The sequence below is a fragment of the Drosophila innubila genome, chromosome X (assembly GCF_004354385.1).
Source record: "Drosophila innubila isolate TH190305 chromosome X, UK_Dinn_1.0, whole genome shotgun sequence".
NCBI classification, from domain to species: domain Eukaryota; kingdom Metazoa; phylum Arthropoda; class Insecta; order Diptera; family Drosophilidae; genus Drosophila; species Drosophila innubila.
The window spans coordinates 6,147,176-6,169,934 of NC_047626.1; the positions used below are offsets into that span (position 1 = coordinate 6,147,176).

The following is a 22,759-nucleotide window of genomic DNA, read 5'->3' on the forward strand; positions in this document are numbered from 1 at the left end:
ACATATTGTATTATTTATTTAAAATATTTAAATGATATTTTATTACAGTTGTAAAAACTATCGATTTGTATTGTTATTCTTCAACTCCAGTACCTATATATATATGGCGGTTTATTTTACAAAAAACTATAGCTGTGAAATATTTATAATATAATTTATATATAACTTTCGTATAATACTTTGTGAATACAATTTTCAACACTGATACAAAAAAGATCAGTTAAAAAAAAAGATCATTAATAATATACGATTTTTGTATTAAAAAAATGTTAAGAGAGAAAAAAGTGTCTTACAACTAAAATATTTTCTATATTCCTTTAAATTTTTAAATATATATATTAGCTGAGAAGTAAAATTTTTATAATTCAGCTGCTGATTTGAATAATTTTATAAGCCATTTGAATAAATATATAAATATGCTGGATATCTGCAAGTCGTGCACATGCGATGTTGCTGCCATTCGCAGTTGTTTTTATTGCCAACTGAGCCACTTGGCTGCCCCAAAGGGGCCAAAATGGGCGGACAGAGCTGAACTGATCGATCGATTGTTGTTGTTGTTTGTTGTTGTTGTTATAGTTGTTGTTGTTGTACGTTCGCTGGGGCATGTTGCACGTCGAGCGTTGAACGTTGAACGAAGAGTCGCATCGGTTTTTTTTTTTGGGGCTGCTGCCTGATCATAAATCATGTGGTGTAATTACCCGTTGGCGCAGGATGCAACGCATAAGCCACGCGCAACGCGTTGCAAGTTGCAAGTTGTGTGTTGTGAGTTGTGAGAGTTCAAGAGTTTATCGCAACGATTGGCGCTTGTAATCCTTTTGTCTTTTGTTCTTTACACTTGCAGGATACAAAAGGATTGCGCCATGCATGATCAGTCAGTCAGATGATCAAACAGTTTTTTTTTACTTTTAAAGTGCCCACATCCTATGTCCATATTTGTTTTGATATGCATGCAACACATGCTTCTATTGCCGCACTCCTTGTGTATCCTTTCATCATCAGCCTGATCCAACGTCAACGTCAACTTCAACTTCAACCTCGACCACAAGACAATAACACTTGAGTGCCTGCAAATATTTTGAAATGCAAACTCATAGATCCATCGATATGTCTTCTTCTTTTTTGTCTTCTTTTTCTTTAGCATGTGTCAATTGCCAGCAGTTCTAGGAATACGTCTATTGACCTCTGTCTCTAACCGATTCTCTATGCAATTCTCTATCTCTCTACGCACTTAACTCCTTCTCTTCAAACTCTCTTTCTTCTCATCTTCGGCTCTAGGCAATCAATGCAATGCAACCGCAAAAACCTCAGCGATAAACTGTCAAATGAAATCAACCCGATTCTCTACACAGCAAACAGGGTATTTAACTAACTAATATGCTTTGAAATGCATTTAAAATATTGAAATAAGAGTTATATTAAGATTAGAGTTGGATGTAAGTAACTGAGAGAGATGAACACGATATTTAATCTGGAAACACTTTTAAAGTTCGAAGGTCCTAAATACAATTTTTAAGTCTAAAGTAAATTTCTTTGAACCGGTTCAAAAATGTTTCAGTGTAATATCTCTATACGTTTTAAAGCTAGACAGCTAAAACTGTAACTGTAACTAAAACAAATATGGCTTAAACTAATTAAATAATTATAAAAATTCAAAATTACATGTTCATAATTTAATAAGATGATAATTTTTTGGGCTCATAGTATATAAAAATTATACTGATTTTAAAAATGTTATAGATATTGCAAGTTTGACATGTCTATCTTAAAAAATCACCAAATATATATTCAAAAAGACTTTTATCTAGCATTTTTAACAAAATTAAGCTCTTTGAACGCTTTAAATGTTTTTTTTTATGACATTTTTCATACAAAATAACAGTTTAGATAGAAGTGTTTTTTTTCAAACAGCTTTCAATATCTCTTTTAAAGTACTAAGCAAAATAAAGTTAATATTATTTGTTATTTTAAACATTATTTTATAACACTTAGTCTTAATAAAAATCCACCTGATAATTCGCAATTTTTTTGAAAATTTCTTCAACTATTCTTATCTATGAACGGTACTTGAAATGTCCTGAACTAACTCTTAAACTCTTCCACATAACAGTTACAGATTTTTCTGTAGTTTTTTATATTTGTCTATACTTTATTCATTAGTTTTCTTCTAAATACTAGAGTGTATACAGAGTTTGTAGCTTGCTACTTGCATTTTCATTCCTGTTTTTTATTTATATTTATTTTTTTTCTTTCGTTTAGGTATACTCCTGTTGCTTCTTTTTCTCAGCCTCTTTTAATGCCTCTGACTTGCCCACTTCCCGTACGGGTTTGGGCCAAAACCAGCAACAATAACAACAACTACAACAACTAAAAGAAAAAAAAAAAAGGAGAAAAAAAAATTATCCCCAATGCTGTCAGGTTTTGTCAATTATCAGGTGCAGTGCGTCTTGCAGCCCCAGCGTTGCATGCCCCATTCCCTATTCGGCTGCTCTCCTCTTCTTTTCTCTTCTCTTCCCCTCTTCCCCTTCTGCTTCTGCTGCTTTCAGTCAGTTGTCTGTTGTCTGCTTCATTTTGCAGCTTGAAGCGTGTTTTAAGCGTGCGAAATTTTCATTCATAAATGCATTGAACTTGCCTGCAACTCGTTGTGGCAGCCAGTGCGACAGTGTGGCAGTGTGGCAGAAGGGGCAAGTCGAGGCCTTACATAATGCTCCACTGCCAGAGTGCATAATGTGAGTGCATTCAAATGAGTTTCGTATGAGTTTCGCATGAGTTTCGCATGAGTTTTGAATGCAGGCGCCATGCAGCGCAACTGATGCAGACGGACAGACGGACAGACAGACGGACAGACAGCACACACAATGTGGCAATGCGACAATGTGACATTTGTGCAGTTTGCCAAATCTGTAGTCAAATTAATTTCACATTTCGCATTTGTTTTGTGTCAATATTTAGACGAGCCATGAAAATTACATTTGTTGGCCCAGTTGAACAGTTCAACAGTTGACCAGTTGGTCAATTTCGTTCTGGTTGCAAGGTCAAGTTTTTGTTTGCCTCGACATCTGTTGCAGCTGTACGTTCGGTGGCACATTCGTTGCACAGTAGCCCGTGTCTAATTGCCACAAATCTCAAGGCTCAAATCGAAATAAATATAAAAAAAAAATACAAATGGCATGTGCCTCGTAGTTTCACTTTACACTTCTATATCATATCTTTTCACTTGCCGCATATTGAATTTCCCCTCCCTCTCTCCCTACTCTATCTGGCGTATTATTTACATTTAATTTTTTCGGATTTTTGCCATATTTATTGTGCAAAAGGTAATTGAATTCCTTGGCCCACCCAAAAATCAAAATTGCAGCATAATTTTGATTTGAATTTAATGACTTTATTTAAGAGAGCTGCAGTTCGATCCTCAGCTTGATCCCTCAGAGTCTGCAATCTACAGTCTTCTGCAGTCTGTGCGTGTCAGTTGTGAGATCTTTCAGACGATCATTCCAGTCTCCAGCCGTCTTCACAGACAATTGATAAATTTTCGTTGGTAAATTGCATTTTAATCAAGTCTTATTAAAATTAGTTTAGCGCTCCTTTTTGCGTGAGGTCCTCTCGAGAGCTGCATCCTCGACACGATCAGCTTAATAACATTTTAACTAGCCAGTTCCGCAGTGTTTGCCAACATTCAATCCAGTTGAAATAAAGTTATCAACACTTTGCCAGAATTGACCCACTCACAGTCAAATAATTGCTCTCATCTCCCCATATTCTCCTCTGTATACCACTCAACCTTCTCCCCTGTTGATCTTCTTCTGCTCGTCACGCGTGTCGAGTCAATCAACGATCGCGTTGGCATTCAAAATAGCAGACATGCACGCAAATAGGCGGCTCAGAAGACGCTCTACAGAGTAGAAGACATGCTTCCCATTTGGTTCAGTGAAAGTTAACACGCGTCAAGCTGCCACATAGACTGAGAGAGAGAATGAACAAAAGAGAGAGTGAGAGGGTTAACTTAGGGGAAGTTTTCAAGACTACTTAAAACAAAACGCTTAAAAAGAGGGGAACATCTTTTCCCAAGGCAATTGTACTACTTGTAACACTTCCTTCTTTCCTAAAATCCACTTCCCTTATTTATACTTCAGTTTAGCTACGAAATAATAATAATCATAACAAAATTATATCGAAATATTTAGATTTTTAACTTTAAACATGAAATATTGCATAATAATCAGAATTATATCGTAAAGATGTGTTTTACTCGTAAATTTTTGTACCTATTTGGAACTGGGTTTCAATTTTGCTTCCAAAGGCAAAAAAAAAAATTTTAATTCTCAAGTTTTGACTTTTAATGAACTCCTGATATAGTAATTAGTAGAAAACAACACTTTAAATTTAACTCTGAAACTTTTCATATTCTGGCAAAAAATCATGGCAAATTGATCAAAAATTGTAGCTTGCAAAGTTGATAGATCATATGTTACGTTGGACCAACTTCAAACATTGATAACTTAGCCAAAACTAAGCCGATTTTCAAACGGAATGTCATTTTGATCATGATTCGGCATCATAATTCATTCTGCATTAAAATTTAACTAATTTTGTCTCAAAAATATTTTTTCTCTAGATCTTGGTTTTGATTTTAAATGCTAAGGGTACCCCCTTTGAAATTTTGAAAATTTAAAAATTTAAATCTCAAGTTTTTACTTTTATTCGACTCCTTATATCGTAATTAGTATAAAACAACACTTTAAATTGGATTCTGAGACCTTTCATTTTCTTGTAAAAAATCATGTCAAATTGGTCAAAAATTTTCACTTGTAAAGTTGTTAGGTCATAGTTCTGACCAACTTCAAATTTTCATAAATCTATCAAATCCTATCGGATTTTCATGTCGAATGTCATTTTGATTATGGTTTGGCCTTTTAATTCACTCTGCATTAAAATTTATTTAATTTTGTAAAATAAATTATTTTCCTCTAGATCAGGGTTTCGATGCTAAGGGTACCCCCTTTGGAATTTTGAAAATTGAAAAATTTAAAACTCAAGTTTTCACTTTTTATCAACTCCTTATATCGTAATTAGTATAAAACAACACTTTAAACATGATTTTGAGACCTTTCATTTTTCTGTAAAAAATCATGTCAAATCGGACAAAAATTTTTACTTGTAAAGTTGCTAGGTCTGAGGTTAGACCAACTTCAAACTTCCATAGCTTTGTCAATACTTAACCGATTTTCAATCAGAATGTCATTTTGATCATATTTTACTTCCTTAAGTTTCTTTGCATTTAAAGAAAATTTAAAAAAATTTCCACTTTAGGTTTTGTAAATAAATATCTCACTGCTAAACATTTTAGAGTCTGCGACTTTTGTTTGTGTGTCTTAACTGAATTGTTGTATATAAATAAAGTATTTATGAATAAATTAATAGATATGTATTTTTTCTCTTTAATCTCATTTAAAAATATTAAAATGTTTAAAAAGAACATTTAAAAGAGCTTAGCTAAGACCGTTTTAATGTATATTCTACACTACATAAACTCTTTAGGTTATATAATATGTTTCACTCTGGATCAAGTGTCAAGTGGCTGTAAATATCGGTTCATTAGATCGCTTAAATGGCAATTAAAAACAACGACACGTTCCAGCACTTTGCTTCTCTGAGTCGAAAATGAGTTTGGCCCAGACCAAAAAAAGTGGCAAGGCCATAATAAAGATCTGAGCAGCAGATAGACGGTGTAAATTTCCACAAACTGCGATGACCAAACATAAAAAAACACACACACACACACACAATAATTCCCGAGTCAGAATGAAATATGAAATTATTAAAAGGATGCTGCAGGATAACGTTTGGTCCTTTTTACTCGAGATACGCGCAGATAACGAAAATGAGGGAATAGTAATAATAAAAAGAAAATACAAAGAGTGTGCCTAACTATATATATATTTTCTTTTTGGGAAATTAATGCGCTATTAACGACCGCAGGATCGGATAACCCTCCGAGACACTACACACAAAATGCATTGTCATGAGTTGCCCAGAAGAAGAAGTAGAATAAGAAGAATCATAAGATAATAAGATGAAAAAAAGTGTAGTCCTTGCAGGTCGCGTTAAATAAGTCATAAATATCATTGACTTTATCCTCGACTGACCATCAATTTTTCATATTTAATTCCCTTTTGTTCGCGTGGGCGCTGTCTTTAATCCTTTCGAAACTGCAATACGTAAAATCATGCGGGGCATATTACTTACATCATTTTACAGCACTCTCCTTCTCAGTGGACATTCTAAGACTCTACTTAACTCAAGTCCCAGTCCCAGTCTCAATTTCTATTTCATTTTCAGTTGCATTTCAATTGTCAATTTTCGGTGGAATTAAGTCACATAAATCGTGTTGACTTAGGATTTGATTCGATCGATTCGATCGATACTTATCATTGGAGTAGTCTTTGATATGATCAAAGATTGTAACACTTTACTTTACTTGTGCTGTGTGGTCTAATCACGCTCTCTTTCCATCATGTGGGTGCTTTCATAAATAGTGTAAGGTCGTTTGGGGAGAAATAAAGGGGAAAATTCAAGCGGCTTATGACTTACTTAATGCGAGTCAAGTTGATGCTCCTGAAGAGTTCTAAGTCTTGATCGGCTTAAGTTTTCTATAAGAACTTCTAGTGCCCCAAGTTTTAATTATGATTATGCTATCCTAAGTATAGCTTAAGTCATTTACTTAGCTCTGTCTCAAGTAGTGATAAAACTCTAATGATTTCGTTAGACTTATAAATAATTTGAGTATTAGCGTATTTATAAGAAATCTTACTTATGCTTACCATTTGGCTAACTTCTTATAAAATGAACTACCTTTAAAGTATTCTAATCATCACCATCTACATTTACCTTCATCATATTTAGCTTAGGGATAATGCTTTAAAATCCAGTTAATTATAATTAAATAAATATTAAAAAACAAGTCGGAAAGTCGAGATCCCGACCATAGAATACCCGTTACTTATTTCAATTTTTATAAAACTACTTTATATGAATTACTATCAAAAAAAAACTACTGCATACTTTTGGGTGCTAGTTTTGCCTTAATTATTATTTACTTTGGTTAGCTATTACTGCCGTTCTACTTGTCCGATCTGGCTGCTATTAAGTGGGACAATAGATAATATAAATAGATAACGTAAATTGCCACAAAAACCGAATTATCTAAGCAACTGTGTGTGTGGTGGTTGGAATTAGCGTGCCCAATTTGGCATCTCTGTCTCTAATAGTCTCTGTTTATGCTGATCAAGAATATATATACTTTTTAATACAATTATTTCTCTAAGTAAAGTTTTTTCAGACAACTTGAGAATTTTGGCATGCTCTATTTCTTAAATTCTTCGCCATTTCTTTACCTCCCGCTACTTAATTTCACAGCTCACATCATAAGACGCAAATCTACTCAGATTCAGCTTGTTGCATGCAACATCTTCAACTTCTGCTCCCTCTGACTTCTTTTTTTCTTTCTGCACAATGATATTCAGTGGTCTTTGGACTGAGCAATGGCAATACCAACACCATTAAGAGGCCACCGAGAAGAGGCAAAAAATGGGATTTGGAGAAAGAGGAGGGGTGTGGGAGAGGGAGGGGCTTGGAGTCAAGGGGTAATATGGTTCAACACCAATTTAGACACTTCATGCATCTTGTTAGCTGCACCAAAGAGATATTGCAACTTGGGCCAAGAAGTAATGTGATACGTCTGCCCGAAGGCAACAAAGGGGAATGCCAAAAGAGAGAGAGGGCAGAGGTAAGAGGGAGAGAGGGAGAGAGGGAGAGAGAGGGGGAAAGCGTACAAAAGACTCTCAACAGCGTATTGATTTCAATATTAATCGGCGTATATCACCAGATACAACTGCAGCTAAGAAGATTGAGAATTTTCGAGGAGTCTTTGTGTAATGCTCCTTGCCCGCTTTGTCTTATAATTGGATTTAGATTAATTGCATCTGCTTCGAATCGAAAAACGCGCATGAAAAATTACACCAAAAAGGCAAAAAAAAATAAAAATAAAAATAATGAAAGAACAAAATATAAAAAAAGAAACTGTTTTCTACAGAAATTGAAATTGTAACAGCCAAAAGACCAAAAAGAGCAACAGGAATTCGGCGAATTGACGGCGTGTGCTACTGACAATCGTCCTGCTGCGATCCTTCAAAACCGCAAATTCATTAGCATTGTTTGTTTTCGACTTCATCAAAATGTTATCATGTGAGATAGATATCAAATGAGATAGATATCGAGTCCCTTGAGTAAATGTTTCGACTATTTGTTTTGCATAACTCTGACTGAAATATCAACGGGAGCTCAATTGCATTCAATCATTAATTAGCAGTTAGATCAATCTCTAGAAGTGTCTCTCTCTCTCTTACTCTCTTTCCCTCTCTTGCGCTCCTTTCTGTGCTCGGGGGCAAAGTTTGTTCCAGTTTTTTACCTTTTGCAGCAGTCATGTTACTTTTAATGATAATTACTGCCTCACAACTCATTTCTCACCGTGATAAATACGATCACCGGCAAGATCCCCATCTCGCCATCATGATCACGATCACCATCTCCATCTCGATCTCCATCTCGATCTCTATCGCGATCTCCATCGCGTTGACATCAATGTCGACCGACTGGTTGCCTTCAACTCATTTGTATGCGCCCAAAACTGTCATCACGTTGAGCTTTAAAGCCACACGTCGGACCCTAACACACCTTGCGATTCAACGAATTTAAAAAAATACTCATATACATGTCTCATATCATTCATGTCTTTGAATGAGAATTAAAGAAAATATTAATAAGAGTTATAATATAATATAATGTTCCTATATCGATAGGGTGTTAATTAAGTGCAATACAATTTAGCAACTGTGATTTCATTTTATTTTCTCAAAGGTAAAAACACTCCTTAAATGTAGGATAATTTTGTAACCTAACTGAACTGGTCTTGTGAAAAAAGATTTACATAAGCTCTACGTTTTTTTTTATAGCGCATAATTTTGCGAGTCTTCGACTAAAAAATTATTTTATAAACAAAAACTAGATTCTGTAAAAAATCAGTAATTTTTTTTTTTAATAACTTGGGACTTCAACTAAATAAATGACATAATAAAGCTATACAAATTCTTTAAATATTAAGCAGTATTTGTTATTAAATAATTTCATCGGCCTAAAAAACAAGGATATCTAAAAGCATTTGAGAATACTAGTTTTTTTGTTGAAATTCACTTAAATACAATTAAATTATCATTATGTTTAGTTTAGAAACTAAACCAACTATGAATAAAGCTAATAAAAAAGACTTACATAAGCTTTACGGTTTTTTTTATTGCGCATAAATTCCGAATCTTCGAATAAAAAATTATTTAATTAACTTTAACTAGATTCTTTAAAAAATCAGTAATTTTTTTATTTAATAACTTGGTACTTCAACTAATTAAATGACATAATAAAGCTATACAAATTCTTTAAATATTAGGCAGTACTTTTTATTAAATAATTTCATCGGCTTAAAAAACAAGAAAATCTAAAAGCATTTGAGAAAACTATTTTTTTTTCTTAAAATTCACTTTAATACACTTGAATTATCATGGTGTTCAGCTTAAAAACTAATCAAACTATGAATAAATTTAGCTTAAATGATTGTAAACTTTGAATTTCAAATTAAATGATAATTCAATAATTAAGGGACTTCACACTACTGTAAGTGATCACTGAAAATATATGTTAAATTAAATAACGTTCAAAACAAGCTTAAATATAAATTATTATAAAAAAGTTCAAAACAAGCTTAAATTTAAATTATTATAAAATTTCAAGAAAAAATGTCCACACTTTCTTGGTTAATTGATTTATGATCTAAATGCGATAATATTTCCAAGCAGCATCTTAAGTTTAGTTAAGTAAAAAATAAATTTTTTTTAAAGAAATGAATTGGAAGTAACTAAAAAATCTTCATATTTATATGTATAAGCTAAAGAGGAAAACTTTTTTCTAAACGTAGTCAAATAAACTCTAATTAAGACAGTTCAGAACTATCTACAACAACTCTTAGTTGGTTAATTTTTTTTTTTTTTTTTTTTTTAATATTGCCCAATTCATTCGCTTCTAACTGCCTCTGAGAAGGAGTTTTAAGAACCTATAGTGCCATAGCCTGACTTCTCTTAGCCATGACCTGTCCAATAAAATATCGTCACGTTTGAGGGCGCCCAAAAAAAAAAAAGGAAAATAAAGAAGAAGAAACCTGGCTCAATGACGCTTTATGGCCGCTGCAAAAAGCGATCTTAAGATGTGGAAGGAGGAGCAGACGAAGCGGTATGGAAATGAAGGGAAGAGAAGCTACCACAATTTGTCTTTATGGCTCAAGGAGCCCAAAGCGCTGTCAAGGCAAAGGTCCTCAGAAACCTCTCCATATGTTCCTGTTCCTGTCCCTCTTCCTCTGCCTCTGCCTCTTCCTCTCCCGCCGCTGTCTGTGGCCATAAACCATTTAAACATTTTCAACTTGTTAGCAATTAATTAAATAGATCGGCCCGTGGCAACAAGTTAAACTCAGAGTCTTTAGAGTTTTCAGTCTGTCATTATTCTTGCGGCCACTTGAGGCAGCCACAAAATGTCCCCATCGATACGTTCTCTCTCACTCTCTGTCTCATATCGCTCTCCCACTCCCTCTGTCTGCGTCTCTGTCTTTGGGCTGCGTTAATTACCACAACAGCATTCAATTTTTATGGAGGACACACGCCCCATTGAGGCATTTGCATGCTTCTACAAACGATCTGGCAACGCTAAACGCGCTTCAAACGTGACCGCTAAAGCAGTTAAAGAGCAGCGAAGAGTAGAGACGTGTAGAGAGGGGTAGAAAGGGGTACGGTAGTCCAACTATCGCAAGAGGGCTTTGGGCCAAGCGCGTTGTCTGCCAGTTTGAAATTTATTTCGCTGTTTTTGCAATTTAAGGTAATTATTATGTACCTTTGGGGTAATTTTAACACCTCGACACCATCGACAAATATCATCTTCAGTGTGGTGTGTGTGTGTGCGTGTGTGTGTGTGTGTCTGGAGACCCGGTACCGGTACCGGTCGTACTTCAGAAGTAGCAGCGCCTTTCATATCAACCATTCAAAATCACAACAACAACAGCAACAACGACAAACGTTTCTTAGAAGCGCAAAGCTTTCAACACCTTCGATGCGTGCCCAGGAACAGGCTTCGTATTCGCCTGCCCTCCCCCCACCCTCCTTTTCTGCTCAACACCCTCCAACACCTCCTCCACCTCTTCTTCCTCCTCCTACTCTTCCATTGCTACTTTGGGTACTGCCCCTATCTGGCCAGTTATTTTTCACACCTCGACAACATTTTTTAATACACTCCTCTCCACGGTACTTCAAGCTTTTGACTTCAGATGAGAAACTGAGTCAATAAATCTGTATTTAAAGTAATAGCAAAATTTAACTCTGTATTTTTATTTTTATCTTTATTTTGCTCGCCACAAAATTGGATATCAGAAATTTTGGGACTGAAATATGCTCTCCTCACTAGACTTTTACCTCTCTTAGATTTTTTTTTGTGGGAAAAGAAATACTATGAAATTTAATTATTTTAAATACACTGGAGAAATAAAGTGATTTTTATAAAAATTCTAATATTTTAACTTATAGAGTACGTTTATTGAAATTTCAATAAAATATATTAAATAGCAAGTATAGAATATTATAAGAAAAACTATGCAATTTAATAGAGTCTATGGTATTTGGCCATAAAAAAAAATATTATTATAAAAACTATGAAATTTAATCAAATTGTAAGAAAAATCAAGTACAAAAATAACCTCAAATTTAATGCAGAAATTAGAAGACTTTCAGTGTTTTTCTGATATGCTGAGCTAAAGGGTAAGGGTATTCAAAATGCCTAAAAGTCAAGCTTATTTGAACTCCTACTGCGATTGTTGTTGCTTTTTCGCACTTGGCGGCGTATTCGGTTACTACAACAACCACAACAACAACAAAAACTGCCGCCGCCGCCGCCGATTGCCGCGTTTTTAATAACCGCTGCCGTTGCCGCTGCTGCTGTCGAGCAGGCTGAGAAGGGGGTAGGAAGGGAGGTCAGCAGAAGCGTCTGCCTGTTATCTCACTCAGCTCATCGGGATGCGTTAACATTTGAGCCTGGGCTTTGCAGCTGATGAGGATGAGGATAAAGAATGAGGAGTCTGCCATATCCTGCCGCTGTCCGTCTGTCCGTCCGTTTGTCCGTCTGTCCGCTCTGTCAGCACATTTGGCGTCGCAATTATCGGCGAGTGGCGTGCGTGTAAATTACCGTTATTAGGTGTGATCGTGCGAATTTGCAATGGCTTCCCATTTAATACATAAGCCCAAAGCCCGCACCCCAAACAGTAAAACCAAAAATCCAATTCAATCCAATCTCAACTGCTGCTCGTTTCAGTTTTCACTTCGCTTTCATTTCAAAGTATCAAAAAAAAAAAAGCAAAGGGAAAAAATCATGCGAAAGTGACGACAATTTCCGCTGGAACACCCATAAAAAGTCAAATTAATGTGATGACCACATGTAAGATAACGATAAGCGATAACGATAACAACTAACAGGCAAACGGATGAGGCAACACAAACCTGACAGATTTCACGCTTATGATATCGCCTGCAAGAACAAATCCCAATACTCTGACCTACTCCATCACGTTCTATCCTGAACTCTGACCTACTCTATCCTAAACTATCGTTCTATTCTGAACTCTGATCTACTCCATCACGTTCTACACTTGTCGCATTCAATACGTGATCGGGTCAACTCTGGAGTACTCAGTTCAAAATTTGTAGCTCTCAGTTCACAGTTCAGTAGCTGCTGTAGATGTTTAGAATTCTCAATTAGTCTTAATGAAGCGGCAGACACATAAAATACGTAATTAATTGTCATATCGATATCGTTATCGATATCTGTTAGAGCATCAAAATTGACACTACAAAGTGTTGTCACTTGGCAATGTGCTTCCGTTGCATCGCCGAGTTTGCAGCTTGCCAAAGGACTCGCAGTTCCAGGACATGTGTCTACAGCAGTTCTTAGAAACAGCTCAGTCACAGATGAAAGAAATATCCTAAAAAGTAAAGAAACCCGATATCCTTAAAAAAATTTTAATCTCATAATTTTTTACAAATTTACATAAATTTGTAGTTGAAATTAAAATCTAATTTTATTATAAGTATTTTTATTATAAGCATAACTCTTTGTCAATATAAAATATAATAAATTAAATTACAAAGTATTTCCTATGGAATAAAATTTAAAAAATACCTTTATTAATATATATTTTTTAAGCAACTTATTCAGTTTTAATTAAAATACTTTTTGTACAAGCCTTTTTTATACAAAACATATTTTCCTTCTTTCATGCTAAGATATTATTTTCTTATAAAATCTGTGTTCAATATCATTGTAATTTATATTTTAATTAGTTGACAAAAATGGAAAATTTTTATAATAATAAAATTTATTACAATCTATATTTCTTCATATCAGTCTTTCATCTATTAGAACAGATTCAATAATTCTAATAAGTTTTTCAATATAATCCCATTATAAATTTTTTTTATATAACTTATTCAGGTATACAAAAAATGCTCTTTATACAAAACTTTTATGTACAAAAAAACATGTTTCCTTCAGTATTTCTTAAAAAATCTGAATTCATTATAAATTAAATTATAAATGTTATTAGTTGGTAAATATGGAACATCACTTATAAGTAAGATTTCAATAACTATACAATTTATTAAAATCACTTCAATATTTCTTCATATCATTGCTTACTTTCTTGTCAATTAGAATAGATTTCCAAATAGAAATTGTATTTCTTAAGAATCCTATTATAATTCCTATAAGTAACCAATCCCAGCGACAGAGGGCGCTGCTGTATAAACTATAAATTCCTATTCATTCCAATTGGAATGTTCCTTGAAAAATAGATGACGCCAGCTGATATTTTCTATTTCTGCTCGTTGACCTGGCAACCCTATTCCGATCCTGTCGTTCCCTTCTACCTGATTGAGTACCATTTTCCAACCCCTTCCACTGCGAGCATTACAAGCACTTTTAATTAATCAAAGAAATCGAAGAAAAGCAGAGCTAATTAAAATGCTACCAAAACATGTTTTCCTCGCACATTTTGTGGGTGTGGAAGACGCTGAGGGAAACAGATGAAGAAGAAGAAGACAGAAACAGTTAAAAGGGGTTACCTATTGGGATTCGGAGGGAGGAGGCGTGTAGGCGATGACGCAAAGGATTTACCCCGTTTTCTTATATTTTTTCTGATGATCCTGGGATATTAGAAATGCATTAGGAGAAAATGTTAATACTAGAGCATGCCACAATCGGTGGCAGCTTTTAAAAATCGATTAAATGATTATAGTGCTGCGGTTGCACGTTGTTGTTGTTGTTGCACGTTGCTGTTGCAAGAACTGTGCTGTTGCCAGAACTTGCCCCATGCCGTGGCAGCTGCTTAATGTTAATCAAGGTTTTTATGCATTTATTGGATTATTGGCGGGGCACAATCTTGTTACCACGCTTAACTGTAACGGTGTATTGGGGCATGCAACAATGTTGCAAGCCAGCACAGCCCATAACAAATTTATGGCTGGGCGCTTTATGGCGGCCACTTCACTTGTTGCAAGTTGCAAGTTGCAAGTTGCCAAGCCGTATAAATAGCCTAGCGCCAATTCCAAAGCCAACAGTCACACTTGCCTCTTCCCCTCCCCCCTTGCAACCTCGACCCTGGAGCAGACTGTCAAGATCGTCGGTCGTCAAGTTGCAGCTTCGTGACAAAGCTCAGGCAAAATGAGTTGCAACCTAAAGGGGCAGAGACTATAGAGTTCCCTCTGTCACTTTAAATGCATGCGACGGCACACACTTGTGGCATTTGTTGTTGTTGTTGCTGTTGTTGCTGCTTATGCTAATCACCCTGATCGGAAGCACGTGTCAAATGCGGCAATGCGGCAATGCTTAATGCAAAACAACAGTTGCGCCTTGCGCCCCAAGGCCAGAGTTGCCACAGACCCAAAAGCTAAAGCCAACGTCAAAGCCTTGAGCTGTGTCACACACACACACACACACACACACACACTCGACCGATCAACTATGCACAGTGGTATCAATTGCCATAAACTGCCATTAATAAGCAGGAAATGTTTAAAAGATAAGACTTGATATAAAAATCCATCAAATTTTTAAAATTCAAAGTCTTTGCATTAAAATCGAAACACAGATCTAGAGGAAGAAAACTTTTTCAAACAAAATAAAATAAATTTGAATACAGAATAAATGAAGAGGCCAAACTAAGATCAAAATGACATTCTGCTTCAAAATCGGATCAGTTTTCACAAAGTTATGAAAGTTTGAAGTTGGTCCGACTTATGACTTAGCCACTTTACAAGTAAAAATTTTTGTTCAATTTGACATGATTTTTTACAAAAAATTGAAAGGTCTTAAAATCAGTTTAAAAGTATTGTTTTATACTAATTACGTTATAAGGAGTTGATTAAAAGTGTAAAATTGAGATTTAAAATTTTCAATTTTTAAAATTTCAAAGGGGGGACCCTTAGCATTTAAAATCGAATCCAAGATCTAGAGGAGAAATATTTTTATTGACAAATTTAATAAAATTTGAATGCAGAATGAATTGAAAGGCCAAACCTTGATCAAAATGATATTTCGTTTGAAAATCAGTTGAGTCTTGGCAAAGTTATGATAGTTTAAAGTTGGTGCAACTTATGACTAAGTCACTTTACAAGTCAAAATTTTTGTCCGATTTGACATGATTTTTTACAGAAAAATGAAAGGTCTCAGAATCCAATTTAAAGTGTTACTACGATATAAAAAGTTGATTAAAAGTGTAAAAATGAGATTTAAAATTTTCAATTTTCAAAATTTCAAAGGGGGGACCCTTTGGTAGTAAAATTGAAATCCAGAACCAGAGGCAAAAAATTTTTATTAACGAAATTTTAAAAAATTTGAATGCAGAATAAATTTAGATGCCAAAACATGTTTAAAATAATATTCCGTTTATCAAACGCTACAGTTTTGATAAAGTTATGAATGTTGATTAAGCAATATTTAAAGTATAAATTTTACAAAAAATGTAAAATTGTCAGAATCAACTTTAAAGTGTAGTATTATTTAATTAAATAATATAATTGAATAATTTAAATTTTTTAATTCCTTTTATTTTTATTGAAATAAATTAAATTTATGTAAATAAAGATTAATTACTTATCTAAGATTATTTTTAATAATTTGCAATGTTATTTATAATGATTGACAATAAATTGTACAAAAAATTAAAAATTCTCAGAATCAACTTTAAAGTGTAGTATTATTTAATTAAATTATGTAATTAAATAATTTCTATTGATTCTATTTTAATTCGTTATATTTTTATTGAAATAAAGTAAATTTATTTAAAAACAGATTAATTATCTAAGAGTACTTTAAATAATTTGCAATGTTATGTATAATAATTTCCAACTCAATTTAGCCCCACTGTGACTTGGATCGGCAGAGTTGGACTTATGCTGTGTAGGGGGAAGGGGAAAAGGGGAAAGGGGAGTTGGGCTAACTGGCACACAGTCTGGACAGTGAAAGTGCCAGAGGCAGTGGCTCCTCTCCCCTGTCCCCTGTCCTCTCTCCAACCTCTTCCCTCTCCCCCGTTCTCCTCCTCTCTACGATGATGGATCACATGCAAGTTCTGAACCGAATTGTGCGCAGTTTCTTCACATTTTGGTTCCCTTTTCATTTTCATTTTCAATTTCATTATTTATTATTATTTTTTCTTTTGCTTTTTCGTGTTCGTATTCTTTATTTGCTTGACGACAAAAGTGGAAGTGCATTGAAAAGCGAGTCCTTCTTCTATCTACTACTTTTTTTTTTCTTATTTTATATATGTTGTTCCCTGTGACAAGGATCAGCAGTGTGAGGTGTATTGTGCATAGATTTAAGTCTACGATTTCGTTGCAGTTTTTCCCAGCAAAAGCAAAAGAAAACTCGAATGAAATGAAAATGTGAGAGAGAAGAGAAGCGAAGAAAACAAGGAGCGTAGCAAGCAGACAAAAGGAGCTGTGACACAATGGACAAGTTGTGAGCGAGGCAGAAAGACTGTGAGCGAGTGAGATAGCGATAGCGGCACCCACACGAGCAACCCCTAAGCATTAACCCCTAACCCAGTAAGCGCTCTCTCTCTCGCTCTCTCGCTCTCTCTGGAGAGAGACAGACGATCACTTGTGCCAGAGGCAAGGGCTCAACTCAGCTCGAGGCATGCGGCATGCGGCAAGAGGCAGGTAGCGATACCACTCGCTGTGGCAGCAACAGCAGCAGCGCAGTCGACGTCGACGTCGGCAGAGCTGGCCTGGGACAAGTACTTAAGGGCAGGGCACAGGACGGGAATTTATCATTGCGGAATTTGATTCCACACAGTCAACACACACACAGAGTTCTCAAACGGATACCACATACAAACTTGCAACATGACGAGCGTGTGCAGCAACAGCAACTATCAGCACTTTCAGCTGACCAACGGCAACATTATGTTGCTGCATCAGCAGCAACAGCAACTGCAGCAACAACTGCAACTGCAACAGCAGCAGCAACAACTGCAACAGCAACAACTACAACAGCAGCAGCAACATCAGCTGATTGCACCCAAGCTGCCGCTGGGCAACAGCCAGTTGCAGAACATGCAACATGTGGCAGCCACAAGCGTGGCCAAAAAGAAATTCAACTACTCAGCCATGCCATACGGCAACGAGCCACAATTGCCATCGGTGGCACGTCGCAATGCCCGCGAGCGCAATCGTGTGAAGCAGGTGAACAACGGCTTTGTCAACTTGCGTCAACACTTGCCACAGAGCGTGATCAATACGCTGTCGAGCGGCGGACGCGGCGCCAGCAAAAAGCTCTCCAAGGTGGACACTCTGCGCATTGCCGTTGAGTACATACGCGGACTGCAGGACATGCTGGACGATGGCCAGCCAAGGCGACAACTCTACAGCGGCGGTGGTGGCAACTCTGCCGATGAGAGCAGCAACGATGGCAGCTACATTGACTACAGCAGCCTCGACAGTCCGACACAGGCGCCATTTGTGGCTAACTCCTATCACTCCGCCTCGCCGACTCCCTCCTACACTGACTCCGATCTCTCGGCCAGCTATGTGAAGCAGGAACTCCAGGAACAACAGCAGCAACAAGAGCAACATCAGCAACAACAGCAGCAACAATTCAAATTCGAGTCCTTCGACAGCTTCAGCGATGAGCAGCCCGACGATGAGGAACTGCTCGATTACATCTCCTCCTGGCAGGAACAATAAATGGAATCAAATCCCTTCACAGTTCTTTGATAGATCTGAGTTCAAGCCAAAAACTCCTGTACAAAGTGTGTAAATATCTCAAAAAAAAAAACAATACCTGTTGCCTTAGTGAAACAACAACAACAACAAGTCCCAGCTTCTATAAGTTCTAGTTCCTAACTCATACTGATAATATTTTTTTGACTAGCCTAAGTTTAATGGAAGACAATGATTTAAAACACATTTTTTTTTCATATTTCTAAGTTTTGTTATAAGCATGGAAGACACTAAACTAGTTTATAAGCATTACTTTTTATTATTATTATTATTGAAATGCAATAATAACCACAAAATACAAAACAAATTGAAAACAAAAATTTATACAAAATCTTTTCATTTCGATAAACACAACAACTTTTATTTTACAGCCTACTTTAAGCAAATTTCAGCCTAAAATTGAAAAATTGTTTTTTTTAAGAAACAGTTAAAATCAGCTAAGAATGATCTTGAAAGTTTTTAAAATGTTTAATCTTTCATAATTCTTAAATATTTCTAAACTCTCAGATACGACGGCATCTAGTCAAGATTTTATTACTTTCAATATACATATTTAGTAGAGTTTCTAAGATGATCTTGATAAGAAGAAGTTCTAAAACTGCCAAGACATAAATATATATATTTTTGCTTAGTAAAATTCAAGATGCTCTTCAGATTTTTAAAGAGTTACCTAAAAATATGGAATTGAGGATCACTCAAAATGAAGATCAGCTTAAAAAACTAGCCAGATCACTTAAGTTCTTTATCTACTTATTTAACTGGCATATTAAACTCTACATAATTAATATCTATAATAATCTGAAGTAAGCAGTACTTACATAAATATAAACAAATATCTTATCTACAAGTCTTCTATGATTTATAGCACTTTCTCAGACTCTGAAGTGAATGCACAGTAAGTACATTCGAATATGAAACCATTTCTATAAATAGAATACACTTGAAGTGCAGTTTCTTCTGGACTAAAGGACATAGAATTTTCTATTATTAACTCAGTTTAATATGTTTCCAGCTAAAGGTTGTTCGACTAGTATTTAGACGTAACTTTTGTAAGTATACAAATTATTTTAAGCTGAACGTAAATACTGATAATTGTTAATTATAGCATAGTTTTCGTAAATAAAAAAATCTGAGATTTAAAACACACATTGGACACTTTTTTTTTAAAGGATTTTCTTTCTTGAAATTGACTTTTATAAAAAAATTTTTTTTAAGTCGAACTAAAATGTTTTTTTTTTTTTTTGAGGGAAAAACTATGAATTTTATTTTTTTGCTAAAAAAAAAGTTTACATATAATTATGGCTATTTTTTTTGAGGGAAAAACTATGAATTTTAATTTTTTGCTCAAAAAAAATTTACATTTCATTAATGGCTATTTTTTTTTTAGGGAAAAATTATGAATTTTATTTTTTTGCTCAAAAAAAATTTACATTTAATTAATGGCTATTTTTTTTTTGAGGGAAAAACTATGAATTTTTTTTTTTTTTGCTCAAAAAAAATTTACATTTCATAATGAATATTATGTAGTATTTTTTCCACTTTTATTAAATATTCTTAAAGATGGAACCACACAGGAAACAACTAAAGCAATTAAGATGTATTGGAAATTATTGCTGAAGTATGCTTAATACTAATGATGACATTCTATAAATTTCAATGGCTTACTCAAGATAACATAGATATTATTATAATAATCTTGCGATCCTGTTGATATGAAGAGAGTATTATGCCTATAAGATCTGCTTCCTAGCATTTTTTCCAGCTTGGTCTGTATCCTTGTGCTTATATCAACTGCTGCATGAGTCACCCGGTGCACAGTCAACCCAACAACCCAACAACCCAACAACCCATGTTTGAAAGGCTCGGAGAAACTTCCCGTCACTTCCGGCGCCTTGACAACCCACTCAATAATCAACACACAACCGGAAATTGCAGCAAATATTTGTCGGAATATAGTTAAACTATATGAATGTTGTTGTTAATGTTTTTTTTTATATTTAACGACTTTCAATTTGGTTAGCTGTGTTAATGGCGCATAAATTGCCCTTGGGCAGCGGAAATAGCGGAAATAGGCAGTCACGCCTGAGAGGCTGAAGCGGACCAGCAACGCGAAAGACACGAGCAGCGATCCGAGGACTCCTAGGACTCGACAGCCCACGTGTCTGGCGCACCCCAAGAATATATTAAAAAAAACCAAACAAGTTCGAATGTAATGAAAAGCTGAAAGCTGGACGATAATCATAAGGCATAAAATGCACTTCCGCTTTTGGGATGGGCAGAAAGTAGGATCGACTGACGACTGTCGACTGACTTACCCCTAAAAAGCAGAGACACCCCTAACATAGCTAAGCGTGTGGCAAGACACGAGTTGCCTCACGATATTGCCTCATTATAATTATTGAGGAATGCGTGATCCTTGCAGAAATGCAAATGAGCCACGCCCACAATTGATGTATGCAAAACTATTAAAGATCAGTGGACACGTGCAATAGAGATCTTGGAAAAATGGGAAGAGGCAACTGGGAGGGAGGGAGGGAGTTTGGAGAATGGGTGTTGCTGCTTGCAGCTGACCCGCCTCGCAGGACACGGAACAGGAAGCACAAAAACGGCGAGATTATGCCTCAAAAAAAAAAAGAGAAGAAGTAGAAGAAGTAAAAGAAAGAAATAATAAATGGTAGGCAGAATCAAGGGAGGAAGAGGAAGAGCGCGTGCTAGGTAGAGGAAACTGACAGGACGGTAGCCTGGCAAGGACAATGCGAAATGTGATTGTATGTCAGCTTAAGATGCGACGGCCAGGATAAAACCAGGAAACGAGACGAGACGAGACGAGATGCGATGAGAGTGAAATCCTTCAGCATTGTTACCGGATATCAAAAGAAGCTTAGGCCAAAGGACCTGCGTATCCATGTCCTTCAGCCGGACTTGGCCATAGAGCGTAGGTGTCAAAATACGAGACTAAGCCAATGTCCTTTAATAGGCTCGCAGGATATAAGTATGCGAAACTCTCGCATAGAGTTTTATGCAATTTTAGCTAAGAATTCAGACGCTACTCAAATAACTCGCAATAAATTCATTTTCTGCTGGTCCTTTTGGTCCTTTAGTTTTTTGGGATTTTTTTTTATTTTTATTTTTGGCCGGTCCAGGAAGTAACTTCTTTTGTGCGGCACTTTAGCGAGACATGTATGTCCGCCATGTCGCAGGAAGTGCGTATTTGCTTTGCATCTCATCTTGTCCTTAGACTCCATAGAATATTTATGTCCTGGCCGAAGAAACTGAAGTGCTGCTCTTCTCCATTCGCAGCATTTATTTATTTTTCGGAAATTCGAGACGTATGTTATTTTATCATGTCGCAATTCAAAGAAAACTGGGCGCAGCCTCGTTATAGGAGACTCTCCTTCTCTCTCTTACATGGATCTCTCGCAAGGACACTTGTACTTGTACTTGTACTTGTAGCCTGGCACTTTGAGTTATGTGACTTTATGACGGCGTCACAGTCTCCTTGCTCCTTGCTCCTTGCTCGACTGGACATGATTTATGTGCCATGTGTCAAAATATGAGAGCGCTTGTTGCCTTCCTTCGGTAGTCGAAGATCCTTTAGCATCGATCACTCGAACTCAGCCTTGTCAGATTTCGCACTTAACCAGGCGTCAAGTGGCACGTACCCCAAAAGTGCGATCACCTCACATTCCTGGTAGCTCATTAACAACGTCGACAACGGCGACAACGAGTGCTACCAGACAAATTCAGAACGGTTCTAGACTTGATCACTGATCATAGAGCTGTTTTAGTTCTCCAATTGAGTTGGTCAGCAATTCGTCGAAACGAATCAAGTGTTGCCTCTAAATACTACTAAGAAAACTCATTAAACTATTGAAACACTTGACCAAAAACAATTTAATTATCGTCTAAGAAGAAAGATCAGCACACTGTGAGATCGATCTTCTAATAATTTTTAAGGTTCACCATGGTTTGTTTATAAACCAAAAAATTATTAATAATTTTCTAATTATGATCAATTAAAATATCATAAAAATTATATTTTATTACTATTTTATTCTCGATCACTCGATCCGCAATGGAGTGAGGATTTTATAATATATCAATAATATATAAATAATAAACCAAAAAATTATCATTTCCTAATTATGATCAATTAAACTCAAGTAAAATAAAATGCATCAAAAATCACGATCATAAAAAATATATTTTATTACTATTTTATTCTCGATCACTCGATCCGCAATGGAGTAAGAATTTAATAATAAATCAATAATATATAAATAATAAACCAAATAATTATCATTTCCTAATTATGATCAATTAAACTCAAGTAAAATAAAATTCATCAA

The 22,759-nt window shown here is 35.5% G+C and overlaps 1 protein-coding gene across 1 annotated transcript; it reads left to right on the forward strand.

The window, feature by feature from the left end:
• The first annotated feature begins 17,534 nt into the window (after positions 1 to 17,534).
• On the forward strand, positions 17,535 to 18,650 carry LOC117793315 (achaete-scute complex protein T3). Its single transcript, XM_034633605.1, has one exon. It carries the CDS (start codon positions 17,535 to 17,537, stop codon positions 18,372 to 18,374), a length of 840 nt encoding a protein of 279 aa, XP_034489496.1. The 3' UTR covers positions 18,375 to 18,650.
• Positions 18,651 to 22,759: the final 4,109 nt, after the last annotated feature.

Bases quoted from the DNA above. Each gene is read 5' to 3' on its own strand.
- LOC117793315 (XM_034633605.1), top strand. From the start codon at position 17,535: ATGACGAGCGTGTGCAGCAACAGCAACTATCAGCACTTTCAGCTGACC.